At 36.4% G+C, this 18,520-nt stretch overlaps 1 protein-coding gene across 2 annotated transcripts in view; it reads left to right on the top strand.

Moving 5' to 3' along the window:
• Positions 1-18,520, top strand: part of LOC103250145 (ryanodine receptor 2-like) — a 108,025-nt gene that overhangs the window by 27,935 nt on the left and 61,570 nt on the right. The window contains exons 9-12 of one of the 2 annotated variants that reach the window (XM_021707876.1): positions 8,399-8,498; positions 9,758-9,837; positions 11,946-12,022; positions 13,100-13,173. In XM_021707876.1, coding sequence (XP_021563551.1) covers positions 8,399-8,498; positions 9,758-9,837; positions 11,946-12,022; positions 13,100-13,173 — 331 coding nt within the window. Of the gene's footprint in view, positions 1-8,398; positions 8,499-9,757; positions 9,838-11,934; positions 12,023-13,099; positions 13,174-18,520 lie in introns of those variants that run through there. The other variant, XM_021707877.1, reaches the window with a different exon arrangement.

The raw sequence follows: 18,520 nt of genomic DNA, 5'->3' as shown, positions 1-18,520 counted from the left end.
AATATAGTACTATTCCCGTGACACAAGAATTTTTGTGTGGCCCCTCTATGGATCTAATTTTAAGTAGAATTCCATTTTTTTGGCAATTCCACAAGAAAGAGTTGACTACAACATGTACTGCACCTTTGGTGCTTTTCGTAGTAACACAGCAATTCAAATTAAAAGGTCTCCCAGAAATTTAGAAAAGAGAATTTTTAAAATACATTAAAATTAAAGATTCAGCTATGGATATAAAATATTGAAATAATTATTTCTTTTATCAAGAAAATGTACAGTTCTTTACTTCCTACTGCAGAACCTATGTGGTATCCAAAATATGGACTCATGCATTAAGAGTTGCTTGTCATATTAATGAATCATAGAGGGGAAACAGGGAAGGATGTTTGATGGTTGGTGTTTTCCAGTACTCATGCCTATTGCTGCAACCGGCCAAACTACATTTTTATATAATGAAAGTATTGAGCTCAAGTAGTGATCTCATGCCTTAGCCCAGGTTTCCTAGAAAACAGAGGCAAAATGCTTATGTACTAACACTATATTAGGGAATGGAGGCACTAGAATCCCAGGGAAGTGGGAGGGAGAGAAAAAGAGAAATGATACAGGGAAAGAGGGAGGGCATGTATAAGGGAGAGCGTTCTTGAGCTGATCACAGCTGTCAGTAATACAACTTTTTGCTCAATGGCGTGCGAGGCCTCTAGAGAGGCCATATGCATTAAGAAATATTGCCTCCTGGGGAAGAAGGATGGGTATTTTCCTTCTCACTTCCTGTCTGGTCACAGGGAGTTGATTTCTTCACGCTTCCTGCTGATATTCACCAGCTCTTCCAGACAACCGCAGGGAAGCCAGGGCTGCCTTGGGCCCAGCTTGTTGAGTGTCCAAGCACCACAGTGTCTTTTTCCATCAGTGTGGGGTCTCTTGGGTGAGTGGTAGTGGTGGTAGCAGCTGACTTTCATAGTATGGTGCCAGTCCTTTCTAAGGCCATTCTGGCTCAAAAGCAAGGCAAATGGCCAAGGTTTGGAGAGAGAGGAGTTGACAGAGGTGGAGTACTAGCCCTGGTACAAGGCAGATTCCCAGAAGGCATAGTCCTCTATATTGTATATTGTAATTCGTGCATATGATTACGTGGACTTATATAGTAGATTGTATAGAAGACAGCCAGTCTTCTGTATCTGTGCTTTCTACACCCCTGGTTTCAACCAACCATGGATCTAAAACATTTTGGGAGAAAAAAATTGTATCTATCCAAAATGTACAGATGTATTTTTCTTATCATCACTCCCTAAACAAGATAGTATAATAACTATTTACATAGCATTACATTGTATTAGGTATAACAAGTAATCTAGAGAGGATTTAAAGTATATAGGAGGATGATGTGTAAATACTACAGCATTTTCTGTAAGAGACTTGAGCATCTGTATATTTTGTGTTTGTGGGAGGTTCTGGAGCCAATCCCCCCACAGATATCGAGGGATGATTATATATTTAAACATGTAATTGTGCATTTTTAATATGCACAAAATAATTTGACTTTGTGTGCAGTCATTTTCATTTGCTTATTTTTTGAATCAAGGTCTCATTCTGTCGCCCAGGCTGGAGTGCAGTGGCACAGTCATGGCTCACTGTAGCCTCGCCCTCCTAAGCTTGGCAGTCCTTCTGCCTCAGCCTCCCAAGTAGGAGGAACTACAGGCATGCACCACCACGCTTGACTTCTTTATTTCAGCTTTTTGTAGATATGAGGTTTCACTGTGTTGCCCAACCTGGTCTCAAATTCTTGGATTCAAGCAATCCTCTCGCCTCAACCTCCCAAAGTGCTAGGATTATAGGCATAAGCCATTACACCTAGCCAGTGTGCAGTTATTTTTAAAAATAAGCCTAGTTAAAGTTTATACTTGATCAGATTATGTACAGTAAATGGGAGGAAACAGAGACATGAAAAGCACAGACACTCAGATGCACTTCTTGTGTTTAAATTCTACTCCACCACGGATCTAGCTGTGTGGGTTGAGGCCTCAATTCTTCTATCTGTAAAATGAGGCTAATTATAGTCTCTGCTTCATAAGGTTGCTATGAGGACTAAATTAATTAATGCATATAAGGTACTGAGTACACTGACTGTCATATAATAGCTCTGAATATTTGCTGTTGTTGTTATTAATCAATTTGACAGCTAAAAACAAGTCAGGGAAGCCCATAGAGAAATCTTTACAGTATGTACATTATGATGAGGATGAAACTGTACAACACAAGAGACCTGAACTCTCATCTGGGTGCTGTGTGACCTTCAGCACATCATACTCAACCTGTGTCTCAGCTTTCTCTTCTTTGAACAAGGAGTTCTGGGCTAGACGATCTCAGGGGTCCTAGCTACCTTTAAAAATTATCTGCTTTGCTGTCCACGTGTAAATTTTCTTTAGTTTTCAAGGCAGCTTTACAATTCATCTAAATGCATAAACATTTGATAAAAGTATGCAAGTTCTCATTACTTTCTTCTTTTGTGGAGGATTGAAAAGGAAAATGAACTCCATTTTTTTTTTAGAACAGCAAGGTCACAACCAAAATATGTTACAGAAAATAATATCTAGCTTCTGCATACATACATATCTCCACCTTTTCCTAGCTTGGTATTTAAAGTATCACAGAACTATACAAACAGTAAGTTGAAGGAAAAAAGTACTGAGGGACATGAAGAGGAGTCTTCCAAGAATGAGGTTACCCCAGAAACCCATGCCATAGAGTCTTGTCAATTAGCCGCGTGTTGTCAACATATTTGATTCCAAGCTTTCTAGGAACCAATATGAAATTATATAACTTTAACAGTTTATTATAGCAATAAAATAAAGTTAGTCTTTTTATTTGGGAGAGACAAATTCTTAAGTTAAATTCAACAGCATTTGTCCCCCCAGAGGACAACATGTGTTATAATGAAAAATGTCTTCCACAATTCAGTAACAGTAATTATTTGACAACTTATACAGTAAAGCCCAGCTGTACAGATGTCATCTGAGGATAGATAAGAACAGGATGGGTGCCAAGTATCTGGAAGAATGGGAAATATATATATATCTTTAAGATGGTCTCCAAAAAAATCCTTCTCCCAGTCAAACAGGTCTTGCTTGGCAGGGAATTTGAGACTGTATCAAATACTTAAGTGCAGCCCCAGAAATCTGGAGTAAGATTAATAAACATTTGTGAAGACTGGATTACAGGCACTAGAGCTTCTGGAATTGTGAGTTCTCAGAATTCAAATAATGAGTTGTGATTCATTCTATGATCAAAGTTACTCTAACTTCTAATTTTCCCACTAATTAATCCAACAGTCTGTCACCTTCAATAATCTAGCCATAACTTTGCATTATTAGTGGTCATCAATTACCTTGTTGTCTTTATTTATTTTATTTTATTTTATTTTTTGAGTTAGAGTCTCACTCTGTCACCCAGACTGGAGTGCAGTGGCCGCTCCCGGCCACCGCAGCCTCGACCTGCTGGGCTCTGGCGATCCTTCCGCCTCAGCCTTCCAAGCAGCTGGAACTACAGGCACGCGCTACCACACCCGGCTGATTTTTGACTTATTGTAGAGATGAGGTCTCGCCAAGTTGCCCAGGCGTGTCTCGAACCCACGGGCTCAGGCAATCCACTCACCTCAGCCTCCCAAAGGCGTGGGATTACAGGCTGAGCCACCAAGCCCAGCTACCTTGTTGTCCTTATTGTCTCTTTTGTCAGGCTATGCTAGGAGAGAAAGGACTACATAGCACTTGCTTTGTGTATTCAAGGCCTTATCCAGTGCCTTTAGGGCTTAACCAAACAAATAGGTAAATTAAGGCTGTTTAAAATCAATCTTGTGTTCAGGAATAAGCCACATTCCCTCTAATGGTAAGTCAGCTTAACTTGGCTAACTCGATAACTTCTTGATTTTAGAGTTACTTATGCTTTCCTGTGATTTTCATACCTTATTATTGAAGCTTTTGGTAGTATATATATATTTTGTCAACTGGCCCTGAAATAGAAAACTATTTCAGCTCAGCTGAGTTTTAATATAGTTTTAGTTTTAGTATTGTTTAAAATTAGTTCTAAATATGCTGAATCCCCTGGAAAAAAATATTCCCTCCAAAATGCAAATGTATATAATACAAGGAGAATTAAGTATTAAAGTTACTTTATACAATATATCTAAACCTCAAAACTGATTCTGGAAGGTTTTTATGCTACTTGAAAGTTCCATACTAAAAAGAATGGGTAGGAATGAAAAGTTCAAACAAAAAATTAAAAAATTGAATGAGCTTAAGCCCACAATCTGATAAGTATTATTTGTCTGTATGTGTATATCCTAAAGACCTCTTTAACTGTGTACTAAAAGTAAACTAAATAAACTTTTCACATTATACTAGTTTTGTTGCTCTTCAAATGAAAAGATAATATTTTAAGTTATTTATGATCACAAACTATGTGATACCACATTGTTTAGTTCTGTCACTTATTCACTCGAATTTTCTACAAAACCTAATGTGCTCAGGGAACTGTACTGGATACAGTATGTATGTCCTGGTGTCCTGGTTAAAACAAAAAAACAGCTAAGCCCCATCTCTTCATTGACCTTTTCTTCTAGGGAACCCCATAAACATTTACTTAATCTTTAAAAAAAAATTTAGAGCCATTTATTATAAACTTTTAAACAAAGTTATAACTGTTTTCCAATCATGGTAAATCTGTAGGTATACAGCTAGTCTAAACTCTTAGGAGCTGGTGTACAACAGAAGAAAATTAATCCAAGTGGAGAATGTGACTCTTATCCATGCTTTTGTTTCTCCTTAATCTCAGTTGGCCTGTTTGTGTTACAAATAAAATTATTAGTATTGTTTCACTCCCTTTCATTGACCCCACTGTTATGCAATTGAATCTTCCACTTTTTGGTCCTTTTTCTTATAATATTGATATCTACCATCACTTTATAGGTTATACCTATACTTAAGATGCCAAATAAGAATACTTCATGTTGACTTAGGGGATTATTAAAATATGAGAAATAGGTTTAAAAAAAGTTCAGTTCCTGGAAATTTCTGTTCCTTACATGTGCAGTTTCAGAGGAAAACATTTTGAAAACCTTTTCAGCAGTTGAAATATTGGACATACAGAGAAAAAAGACTGAACAACTGTGCTCGTTTGGAGTGAGGCACAGATGATAGATTTGGTACCTCAGCCTATGATGCCCTCAGATGCTGCTGTAGATGTCGGTGGAGCTAAGAAGGTCCTTCTGAGACAGTGTGATGTTCTTTGCTGATGATCAGGCTACTCAGGTTTAAAATATCTTTTCATTTCCATTATGGGGACAAAACTATTTTTTCCATCAATGAGCAGGAGGGATTATAATTTATTTGCCTTATTTATTATTTTTTCTCGCACATAAGGCAAGTTGTTGAAGAACCAAATGTTGTTTTGTTTTGTTTTCAGGTCTTTCTACGTGTTTCCCCATCAAATGTTGGAAAAGTGAGATGCTCTTAGACAAAATGAAAGAATATTAGCAATTTCATTACAAACCTCAGTTATAGCAAAAGCAAATCATGTGTTGGGTACTTTATTCAATGCCAGTGTTTTGATCATGGGTCTCATTTATGACCGCAATTGACCTTGAAAAGACTCTTAATAATTTTGTTAGAATATGAGCTGATTGTTCTGGGTTGCTCTTGGCAATCAGAATGTTTTGCCTAAGGGAAGATTCAAATTGTTGAGCTGCTCTTTTTTTCTTAACCATTCCCTGTAACCTTGGAACAACTTAAAGACTAAACTGCAAGCTTAAGGTGAAATGGTGTTTAAGACCCTTAGGCAATTTAGGCAAAATCTAACAGTGACTGGGGAACCCTACTTTTGAAAAGTTACTTTCAAAGCTTTCTCTGAGTAAGATACTTATAAGAGATCTGCATCCAATTTGTTTAGAAAAGCTAACCTACAGTTAATTTGAGGTCAAAATATTATTTCTTCTTTCCTCATTATCTATCACCTTATTGTCTGAAAAACTTCCTGGTTTAGCTTTCAGGGTTTTATTTTTTAATGCTGTGATGCAATTTCCTAGTGACAGGTTAACATTACATACCCAGAAGTTGTTCTCAAAGGACAACATATTTTTAAAAAAACAATAAAGAATTCTGAACAGAGAGCTTCCAGTTCAGCCTAACAAAGAGAAAATTCAAGAGAGGTTTGATCCCTCTTTAAGAAGTATATTTTTCTGCTCCTAGATTGGTGTATCTTTTTGCCTCAACGTTGGGTTTTTTTTGAGTCTCATCATCTTCCTCAAAATATTTATTGTTAATGAAACTTAGTTGCTGTATTTTAAAAAATGAGTGACCTTTGTCTAGGAAGTTTATCTTTGAACAAGGTAGTTTGATATCCTGTCTATTTCTTGATCCTCCTAAGGTTTCAATTACCTGAAGAGGTTACTGGGACCTTAGAGTCTGTTGTCTGAAAGGTCTTTGAACTAATCTACCCACTTTTGGAACATAAATGGCAAATTGTTGTTTCGCTTTGTTTTCTCTCAAGAGTATATGGCATGTTGTTATCTTCCATCTTTTGTGAGTTTCCCGATGACTGTCTGTATGTGTTCTATTGGGTCAATAGAAATTGTTCTTGTGGATTCTGTATGTGTTCTATTGGGTCAATAGAAATTGTTCTTGCGGATTCCTTTGCCTCCTAAGTTGATGAAAACGATAGGGCAGTTCTGTAAGCCAGTAATTTCTTATCATTTTCTTACTGAAAAACTCTTTCACAAAAGTTGGTAAAGCTTTAAAGCAAAAATTCCCTATATATCTCTGGCAATGGGAGGAAAGTAAAAGATTGTTGGGTCTAAAAGGAAGAATCAAATGTTGCTCATCAATTTTAAACAACACCTGAAGAGCAGACGAAAGGGTCCTCTTTCAGTTTTCCTGAAGCTGTGTTGTAATGACAAAACAGTTTTGTGTGTCTGTGTGATTTTGTTTTTGTTTTGTTTTTGACTTCACAGGAAGAGGTTTAAACATGAAGGCAAACCTTTTAGATGTTAGCATGGCTACATATAAAGCAAAGCTGCCTCTTTTTTTTCTTTTCTCTGCTTCCATTTAGGCCTATCACATAATTTAAGAAAAATTAAAATTTAACCACAGGAGCTCTAACTATAGTGTGAAAAAAAACCCTGATCAATTTTGTTTTCGCAGCACGATATTATCAAAGATTTAAGAAAAAAATTTGCCAGCCTCGGCGAGAACTCTCTGGTAACAGCATAAATGTCTGTGTTGGTTGCTTTTGATTTAAAGGTTTCTTTTTTCATTTGTTTGAGCCCATTTCTTTTCCCCCTCCTTTTAGTTCACTTTATTTTTCATATTCTGTAACTAGCAAGCCTTCATTTTTTAAACCTCTTCCATCTTCCAGTGTCTATTTTCCGTACTTTGGATGGAAAGTTTATGGCAGCAAAGCTGTCATTCTGGCTACCTCTGCTGCAGCTCTTCCTGCTCTTAGGTCATATATGTTTTGGCCGTTGTGTTTATGGACATGATACTAATTGACTGTTTCATGTCCCATTGACTAAGCTTCTCTACCACGCCATTTGATGGACACGCTGTCACAGGGCTCTATGCAACTTTCATTCTGCAACTTATACTGCTTAGTTCCGTCTCAATTCTCCAGCGAACTGGATTGCTCAAGTGAATGGTCATACCAGTCTTGAACTTGCTGTGCCTTTATATTTTATTTTTATTTTCTTCTTTATGTTTTCAGTGGTAGCTTAAGTGGAAAAGAACAAACTCCAGCCATTGCTCCAGCAGCACCATGCAGTATCGTTTGTTACCACCAGAGAATACAAAATATAAAGGCACATTGCATCTCTTATTCTTTGGGGGTGACTGGGGAGATCCGTATCATAAATCCACTACTTAGTTGAAGCCTTCCTTTTTATCCATATCAGCTTTCAATTTTGCTTAAACTACAAGACATCTCGGTTAATGTTTTTCTGTGATTCAGTGATACCTTGCAACTCGAGCCATTTGCTGAGCAGTATCAAGTTATGGCCATGACATGGGAGATTACTAAAAACATGACAAACTTATGCACAGATGTATAAATCAGAAAGTGCAAGTTTCAGTGATGAAGTATAGTACTTCAAAACTGTGATACAGGCTTTGGACGAATCAAATCATTAAAATTGAGAAAAATCCATCCTGATCAACCAGCACCAAAAGTATATCAAGAAAACTATAAAGGGAAAAAAAACAAGAGTTGAATATGTTAATATCTGTCTAATAACATCGTTGGTGTTGAAATGGTCCATAATGTTGTCATAGAGCCCATACATGAAGAGATGACTAAAAATATGGTCTGTAGAAAGCTGCTATGCTTACCGATAGCCTCAACATAAATGGTTGGGATTTGTGTCCAGGAAAAAGAAATGGAAAAGCAAAAGCTTCTATACCAGCAAGCACGACTCCATGATCGAGGTGCAGCAGAGATGGTACTGCAGACCATCAGTGCCAGCAAAGGTAAAGTCCCTTATTCTCCCCTTCCGCGTGTCTGTTCTTCAAATGTCAGTTTTACTCTCTGGGTGTTCCCTCATTTCAATCTCACTGACTCAATTAGTCCCTGAATTTCTGGCTCATGACGATACCCGGTGACTGTTCACAAATACCAGCTCTCATCATGTACAGAGCCCAGTTACTCTCAGAGTCCTAAAAAGATTTGTTTTATTTCTGTTCTTTAAGTTGTGGACGCTGTGTTATGACTTAATTCTAGCAGATGGATCATATAAAATTGGGGTTGGCAAGCTTTTTCTCTAAGGCTAGAGAGTATTTTCAGCTTTGAGGGCCATGCAATCTGTGTTGCACCGCTTCGACTCTGCTGTAGTAACATGAGCGCAGCCGGAGACAATAAGGAAATAGTGTGGATGTATTCCAGTAAAAACTTTGTCAACTTTTTTCAGGTGGCAAGCTGCATTTGGCCCTCAGGGCATAGTTTGCTGACCTTTGATATAAACGTTGGGACTTTTAAGTGAGTCCTTTTAAACAATTTCACGGTTACGGCACTATTGTATATCTCAGTACCCAGCTATATCAGTGGGGTTTTTTGTACATTAGTAATATCTTATTTGTGAACATATTTACATATAATCTGGAATGGAATGGAAAAGTAATGGAGGCACATTCTGTTATTAAGTACCCCACCCTTAAAATGTGATGATTCTTTCTATTTCTAAGATAGGTTGAGGTGAATAATGAAAAATAGAATATTATACACTAAATACAATTTCTCATAATTATCTGAATGACTGAAAATTGGGACTAGTCATCTTAATAAATGAGACTGTAAACATATCATGATAAAAGTGATAGAATAAAATGATAAAAGTTATTCAAATGTAATACTGTTGAGGAAGGAGGGAAAGTTTTAAGTAGCTCATATTTATTTTAATACTTTTTAAAACACATGATTATTTCTGGATTTTAATAATATCAGGTCTCAGTATTTCAAGATCAGTTTTTTCTTCCTCTTCTTTTTCTTCTATGACTTTATATCATTTCAATTCTAAATATATTATACAGAATTTAGTAAAGATGTTGACTTCAAAATATGCATTATTATTGTTTTACTATTTTTTGGTACATAAGTCAGTCTGTTTTCCTCTGCCGTTATATGAATATGTAGGTGGGAGTAATAATGATTTTTGAAGTGCATTGTTTGAGGTAGAATAAGTTAATATAGAAGGTGAAATGATGTAAGGAATACTGTCTTTTATATTTTTAAGGTGAAACTGGACCAATGGTGGCTGCTACTTTAAAACTTGGAATTGCTATTTTAAATGGTGGGAACTCTACAGTACAGCAGGTAATGTCTTTAAACCATTCACATAATCTGCTGTTAGTCTGTTTTGCATTTCTACAAATAAATATCTGAGACTAGGTAATTTATTAAGAAAAGAGGCTTACAGTTCTGTGGACTGTACAAGAAGCACGGTATCAGCATGAGCCTCTGGTGAGGGCCTCAGGAAGCTTACAATCATGGTGGAAGGATAAGAGGGAGCAGGCTTGGCCCATGACAACAGAGGAAGCAGGAGAGAGGGAAGGAGATGCCAGCTCCTTCCAACAACCAGCTCTTGCATGAACTGAACGGAACAAAAACTCACTCATTACCCTGGGGAAGGGCACCAAGCGATTCATGAGGGATCCACCCCATGACCCAGATGCCTCTGACAAGACCCCACCTCCAAATTGTAGATCACGTTTCAACGTGATATTTGGTAGGGGACACATATCCAAACTATACAATGTACTTTTCAAACCATATCGTAAAATAACTATTTCTTGTAAGATTTTTCATTGTTCTCTATAAAACATGTCTTCATTTTAATTTGCCACAATATCCAAGAAAGAGAATAGGAGGGAAAAAGTAATTATGTGATAGACTTCCAAGTCCAAACATAAAATGGTGTCAGAATACCTGAAGACATTAATCTAAGTGTGACTTTTTACCGTGACAAATGAATTCTTCATTTGAAGCATGACTCACTCGCTTACCATCCTTATGTGAAACCTGGCACAGGTAAACAGCTCATCCTCTTCCTGTTATAAATGACTATGATATTTGTGTTAAAAGGAAAAATAAAGAAAACTCACCTAATGCGTCAAAATATTTATCAAGAAGTAATTTCTCTTGCTTATGTTTTACTTTAAAGATCTTTATTATATTGTATATATATTCACAAATCCTTATACCCAGAGAGCTCTGAAAGATTATGTGATATTTATATATGTTGTCTATACAGAACTTAGCTTTCTTCTCCATGCCTTCAATATGTATCCTACTGCTTCCGTTTGACCCACTAAGCCACATTCCTTCATTTTAAAAGACCAATGATGTCTTTCATTTTTTAAAATTTGACTAATAGTTATCATGCCCCCCACAAAAGACCGTGCTTTTGTGTATCTTTCTCTGTGTATAGGTAGCATGTGTCTCTGTGTGCATGTGTACAGGTATGTGTATTTCTGCATGCACACACATACATGTGTATACATACAGCGCATGAACTGTGTGTATCTTTACATACTTGCTTGGTTTATGTTACCTTTGATTACTACCAAAATTTTGTCTGCTTAGCTGAGTCCTGTTTAGAACAGTATTGATACTAGGACTTTTTCTGCTCTATTCAAGATTTGGAGAAAAGCAGTATCCTTATCTCCTTAAAATCTTTATCTACATGCTTCCTATCATCTTTATGCACTTTAAATTTCAAACCTCCAATAAATTTTATCCATGTCAGAAATAGCCGTCTCATTGTACTATGGAACAATAAGCAAACAAGACAAAGCCATGAATGGCTTTAGCATTTTTTTACATTTATGGTTAACCAAATATTTTTTTCTTTCTGTTAGCCAAAATTTGAGCCACAGATTCTGGATGGTATTCTGAGATCAAAGGGAAAAACTGAATAGTCACATGATTCCTACCTTTCTTTAGATTTAGAGACTATGGTAGTGAAAACGGAATGTCTGTCTGTAGCATTAACATATGACAACTGCAACTCCCAGACTGTAATTCTGTTTAAGGAAATTGCTTTTGTATGGGAATCTCTGAATAGCATCTATGTGGATCTTCTTCCCAGTTAACTTACACTAAAGTATCTGAATCTCCAAGTACTTAAAGAGTCACAGGAAAATAATCAAGAGTAGTTATTTCTCCCTGGCATTTATGGTGCTTGCGGTGTTGTGTAGAGCAACACCCTCGTTCCAAGCCGTTTTTTTACTGCTGCACATAGAAATGTGCAACTATCTTGCTCTGACACGTGTGTCACTGATGACAAAAATGACATTGTAATGTTTACATGCAGTAAATTTTTTAAGTCTTTATTCTAGAATACAAAGCCTGTTTTGGTTTACTTAATTAACAAAAAACAAGATTAGTTTTCAATGGCCATGTGGTTTCCGTATTTCCTGTAGAAAATGCTTGACTACCTCAAGGAGAAAAAGGATGTGGGCTTCTTCCAGAGCCTGGCTGGCCTGATGCAGTCTTGTAGGTAAGGACACATTTCCTTCTTGGCGTTTTACTGAGCGACTATTTGTTTTACATTGCCAACAATCACTATACTTAGAAGAATTTTTAACAATTAAAAACACTTTAAAGTGGGACAATAGGCAATGTCTTGTTTTCTATCTGGTTTTTAGGGTGTTAGTAATGTCTTAATGTAAGTTAGTAATGTCTTAATTACTAATTTATTCAATGTTAATAGTCTTCCCTTAACTAGGGACCTTGGAGAATTAATGTGTGTGTATTCTGCATACTTGAAAATGAGTCAGGTATGCTTTTTTTTTTTTTTTTGAGTCGTGGTCTCACTCTGTCGCCCAGACTGGAGTGCAGTAGCATGCTCATGGCCACTGCAGCCTCAACTTTTTGGGCTCAAGTGATCCTTCCGCCTCAGCCTTCAAAAGTAACTGGAACTATAGGCATGCACAACCACACTTGGCTAATTTTTTGATTTCTTATAGAGATGAGGTCTGGCTCAATTGCCCAAGCTGGTCTCGAACCCCTGGACTCAGGCAGTTATCTCTCCTCTGCCTCCCAAAGTGCTGGGATTACAGGCATGAGCCACCGTGTCTGACATGTTTGCCTTTTAGAAAGAGGAAAAAAAGAAAAATTCTATTTAGGAGCATGTAGGCCATTTCTCATTTTTTCTGACTAAATGATCCTTAACTAATTTGTGATCATCATTTTCTACTTTTTATGGTACTTAGAATCATTCAGACAACATTTGACTCGGGAACTTGACATACACTTAATGTAATAAGCTCTTTCAACTGCAGAAACATGATTATTATATTTCTGCATGTCTGTTGAGTTTGTAATTCACTCCCCAGGTCGAAACCTATGAATGCCCATGTCTGACTTTCACAGGTATTAATTCATTGTATGCCTGGGGACAGCCTAGTATGCTACTAGTAAAATATGTTTAGTAACCACTGGATTTGAGACAGGCTTTCAGGATATGTGAACATTTGATTTCCATTTCCAGGTACATGGTGTTTAGACATTTGCTCTCCTGAAAAAAGAATATGTTCTATTAGTCCTCTAAATGTTTTTCTCCTTGTTATTGTAGCGTCCTTGACCTTAATGCATTTGAGCGACAAAACAAAGCTGAAGGACTTGGAATGGTGACAGAGGAAGGATCAGGTACTTACATTAAAAGGATAACCCATCCCCCTTTCTTCCCTGAAATGAGTCAGTTATCAATTAATTACTTTTCAAGTAGAGAGATACAGAGTTATTTTGAAAGTTGTAAAATGCTTCTGTGACTCATTTCAGAGTTCATAATTAGACACTCACACAGGTCACAACCAAAACCCAACCTTCCAGGACAATCATTAACTCTTTTTGTCCCAACCCTACTGTCAGCAACCTTTCCCCTCATTGGGTTTTTAACAAGGAATACGGACCCAGTAAGGAATGGAGATCTCTCATTAGACAATTATCTATGAAATCTTAAAGCACATAGATGGGCCAAAATTAAAGATGTTTGACTTTCTTTGACCACTTGAACCAGGCTCTTTCACATTCCTCTATATCCTTAGGCTAATAATCCTTTCTGATCCTTCAGTCTACCACTGTTCCTATTATTTTTCTCCCTTTTAGGACAGTGATCCTTCTCTCTCATATAGCTGTACATCTTTGCAAGTCCAGCTTGAGCTTGTTTGATAAAATGAATTAAAAAGTAATTTTTATGCTTAAATAATTTCAATCATGTCTTATTTGTGCACAAAAGCAATAATTCACATAATCAATCTTAAAGTTTTTCTCTCTCTAAATAGATGAATGAGAAAGTTTAGCATGCAATGCATTTAAGGCAGAAATAATCATGGCTGCCTATTCACTTTGGGGGTATATATTAAGAAAAAAAATTATCTTCAACATTTTTTTCTCTGATCTATTTTTATTCTTTTATGTTTGATTTTTATACTACTGTAGTTTTACAAAGGCCCCATGTGTTTATCTTTTTTTTTTTTTTGGTCTGATTTGAACTTGTCAATTATTAGTTTTGGAATATTGGGTCTTTTATTGGGCTAATCTTAGTTTAAAAAATAAGTTTTCTCCCATCTGCCATTTGTAGTCTTTGCTTGTCTTTCTGAAATATTTTACAATGAACAAATCTATCTCTGTGGTTTTTTTGTTCTCACAAATAGGAAAAAGAACTTCATATTATTGCATTTTAAAATGTATCATTTATACACAAACTCATATGCTACTATCAAGTGGCGCCTGTGTTATTTTATTTTCTGCTTGACATTTGGATGTATTGCTCCAGTCATCAAGTACGTCATATGGTTACTTAATTGAGTTAGCTACCTTCAAGAAAAATCTCCAGTACCACCATAAACTTACTTAGGTGCTCTGGCCTGAGGTTCAGAAGGCCTGACCTCCAAGAAAAATCACCAGTACCACCATAAACTTACTTAGGTGTTCTGGCCTGAGGTTCAGAAGACCTGGCCATCAAGAAAAATCACCAGTACCACTATAAACTTACTTAGGTGTTCTGGTTCCATCTGGAGAACTCGGAGCCACTACAAATCTCAAGGTCCTTCACCTCCCTGCCTCTGGCATCTCTGGGAGGTCCTGAGAATTTTTCAACTGTAAGATGCCTAGAAATGAATGAATTCTCTCTTCAAGTCTGACTTTCCTGTCTTGGAATTAAAAATCAATTTCATTTTCCCCTGTAGTTATGACCTAGTGTTCCAGAGGCTCTGAACATAATTCCATTAATCATTCTTTAGTCACTATCAGCTTCCACAAAGGAACAGCGGCCACACAGGTTTATTTTACTTAGTCTCCTATCCGTTGTCACCCAGATATGTATTGGAATAATGTCTTGGGGTCCCAAATCAGAAATAAGTTTTTGAAAGTGATCATTCTGATGTGAGAATTATTTACATGTCCTAAAAATGAGATTGGTTCAATTTGTGCATTCTTTTTCAACACACACAGATTAACACATTTTGTAAGTTATATCGTTACATCTAGCAAAACAAAAACAAAATCTCAACTTCTTTCTTCTTCCCCATTTCCTTTTCTTTCGACTACTGTAAATATCCTATCCTCCCTTCCTCAGTCATCACTCATGAGCGTGGTAATTATTACAAATGCACTGTCTTTTGTTTATTTGCTTTTTTGTTGTTAGCTTTGTGTACAGACTTGATAGTGACAGTTTTTGTGCATTTGTTCCTTTTATAGACTGTCTTAACAAGTAGATTATTTAATTTCCATCCTTATGCATCCTGTTATTTCTTAAATTGATATCTCGAGCTTTCTTCTTTTTTTTCTTTTTATGAGGATGTATACTTATTAGTATATTAGATATGAAGTGGCGACAAGTATTTTATTTATGTTTTTGGATTTGTTGTTGGGTTTTCTTCATTAAAAAAAAAAAATTCTGGTGGGCCCAACGTTTGCAGTTTGTACATGAATGAATCAGAGAATGAGTGCCCTAGTCTCCCTGTGATGTTTCTGTCTTGAACATATTGTGGCTTTATGGCTGCACTGACTGGTGCATGGAATATCAGTGTCAGCTTCAAGGTGAACTGTGATGAGCTGAATCTCCTTCTGACCAGTGTGCTCTGCCAGTTACCTTCCACTGTTGGGAGGTCTACTGAATTTTTCTCTGTTCCTTTTAAAATATCACAAATTAAAAATCATTTAACATAAAAACTAATCTTTATTCTCGATACCAAATTCAAAGAGCAGTAGAAACAATAGCAAGTATTTACTCTTCAAACTAAAATAATAACAAAGATGGCATTAGTATTTCAGAGTAGTTTCTAAAAGACATTCTATGCGATGAAAATAAAGAACAGATGAGATTTTGAACAGTACCTATTATGTCAGCAAGGCTTTTGAGACTAAGTTGTGCTTTCTGTTTATATGTTGTTTCCTTCATTGGGAGATCTATCAGGGGAATATGTAAGGCCAATTCATCAGCTCTATTACTATTATAATATTTTTTAGATGGTTTTAAGAACTTTTATATTGACTCCCTTTTGGCATATTTTAAAAATTTCTGTTATGTGGCTATTCTTTTCCTTGAAATTCTACAAAAGTTTTTTTTTTTTTTTTAAGCCCATACCCTTATAGGAGAAGAAAAATCAATCATCCCTCTTGAAAGGTAGAGAAAAGACTGAAAACCCTAAATCTGTTAGTGATTTCATTTCTTCAAAACTTGAGGCTCAGATAGCAAAGGCTTAGCACTGAAAAAATATATATCTAAATTTTCTTTATCCTAACCCACCACCTTTAGTAGGCTAAATCTCTTCCTGATGATGATAATATGACCATAAATTATATAGCCATGGCAAATATATAAGCTTAAAAATGCATGAACTATTTGATATCCACAACCCACAGTGAGGTAGCTATTACCTTGATTTATGAGAGGGGACCCCAAAAAACCAGAATTTATTTATAAAAAGTGTGTTTATTCCTACATGTTTAAACTTCAATCACCTTCAAAGTACCCTCTGTTGGATGCAATATACCTGCCTAGACACTTTTTCCACTGCTCAAAACCATTTTTTAACTCATCGATTTTGATGCCTTTTAATGCTTCTGCCATTTTTTGTTTCACCTCTTTCCATATCAGCAAAACATTTCTCTTTGAGGACTTTTTTCATCTGGAGAAACAAACAGTCACTTGGGGTGAGATTGGGTGAATAGGAAAGGCAGGGCTCAGGGGCCATGCTGTTTTTTGGTCAAAAACTACTGAATATTCAGTGTGGTGTGGGCAAGTGTGCTCTTAAGCCACCCATGATGAAATGGGCAAACATGCTGAAAGAATCTCCAAAAAAATTTTCGCTGAAACTGACCACAGCCTCTCACAACAGTGCTAGCTGGAACACTGATCCAATGGGCTCCTAGAACACGTATGTAGCAGGGTAATTCTGTACTACAAGGAGCCTGCCCTCCAAGATAATTCTGGGTTTTTTTGTGTCCCCCTGTATAGATAAGGAGATAGAGGGACAGAAGGGTTTTATGACTTTTTCTAGGTGACAACAGCAAAGCGGTAGGGCCAAGACAAATGCAGGCGCTGTGCCTACCTACCACTGTTTAATGTACAGATACCATGAACCAAATGACTTCCTTCTCATCTTTTCATAATCTTTGGGCGCTTATTTCATGTCCAGCACTGCTTTAAAGGGGAATTTTGGCCCTGTGAATTATTACAGTTCTTTGCTGCCTTCCAGGACACCAGTCACTTGCCAATTTTTGCACTTAACTGTTTAAGATTCAAAATCACTTTTGAACTTTTTGCGATGACAAAAGCTATTCGTAATCTGATATTGAGATACCATTAGGAACCACGTGTTCCTTTAAGGTTTGTATATAAAGATTTCAGACTAATCATTTCAAGTCGTTTTTCTATTGCTGTTATTATCAAGTAAGCCTCCCGGTATCCCTAACCCTTTTTACTAAATTGTTCTGGTTTCTACAAAAGCCTGGACATCCCACTTGTTAAAAAAAATTCTTTAGCAACTAGATTCCTTAGCAATGGTAGATTTATGATGTGCTAAATGTTGTCCTCTCTGTATAGCATGTATTCATATGTGTTTTCTTTATGATATACTGAAGTTAAAAACAAAAAAACTCTATGAATATTTAAAATTTCATTCCATCCTTGGATTTTTAATTTATTTATTTCACCAAAACCATTGATCTCATTGCCAAATCATTATGAGCTTGAAAGTACAGTTTTCTTTCTTCAAAATTATTCTTGGAACATAGCAGAAGATGTTGCATTTTATTTTTGGTCATTTTGTGATGGTCCTAGACTTCATAAAAGCAAGATGAAATTTTGAAGTCGATCTGATTCCTTGGAAGTTGTTTGATTTTTTAAAAAATTTTATCTAAAACATTAACTACCAACTAACCTTCTCCAAATTTCCATCTCTATCTGATAATGTGTTGTACTAGAGTCTTACTGATATATTTAGAGTGACCTCGTCAAATTTATGTGGAGTTGAAGCAGCAAAGATTAACATTTAATTAAGCAAAAGGATTAAATTGATTCTTAGCTACTGACTGTTCTTTTTATTACTGTTTTTTATTGCTTAATTATTTGCTGGCTATCTCTCCTCCTAGATTTTCAAAATACTTCCACAAGTATAGTCTAATGTTCTGCCTACATTTTTCTGCATTCCTGTGAGTAAACTTTCTCTTCAAGGAAAGCCTGTGATGTTGGTTCATGGCACCAAATCAGTTTTCTTAACATCCTTGCCCAGTTTTAAAACTTTAAAGACTCATTTAAGTTGGAGTGGCTATGAGACGCTGGTTGCTGTCTTTAGCATGGGAAGTTGTTCTCGGAGCCCAGTATTGTGTAGACAGACTTATAAACAAGTAAATTCAAACCTATGCTATATGTGTATGAAGGAATTCAGTGGAAGTATTAGCTGCAGGGGTGGAGGGAAAGCATCCCAACAGAAGGAACATATAGCCTGAAGTGGAGTCCTTCCAGGGGATAAGGCAGGCAAAGACATTC

Source organism: Carlito syrichta, unplaced genomic scaffold (genome assembly GCF_000164805.1).
Source record: "Carlito syrichta isolate Samal-C Ts95f unplaced genomic scaffold, Tarsius_syrichta-2.0.1 Scaffold126566, whole genome shotgun sequence".
In the NCBI taxonomy this organism is placed as follows: Eukaryota; Metazoa; Chordata; class Mammalia; order Primates; family Tarsiidae; genus Carlito; species Carlito syrichta.
Note: the sequence above shows the minus strand (reverse complement) of the source record. Positions and strands in the feature narration are given on the sequence as shown.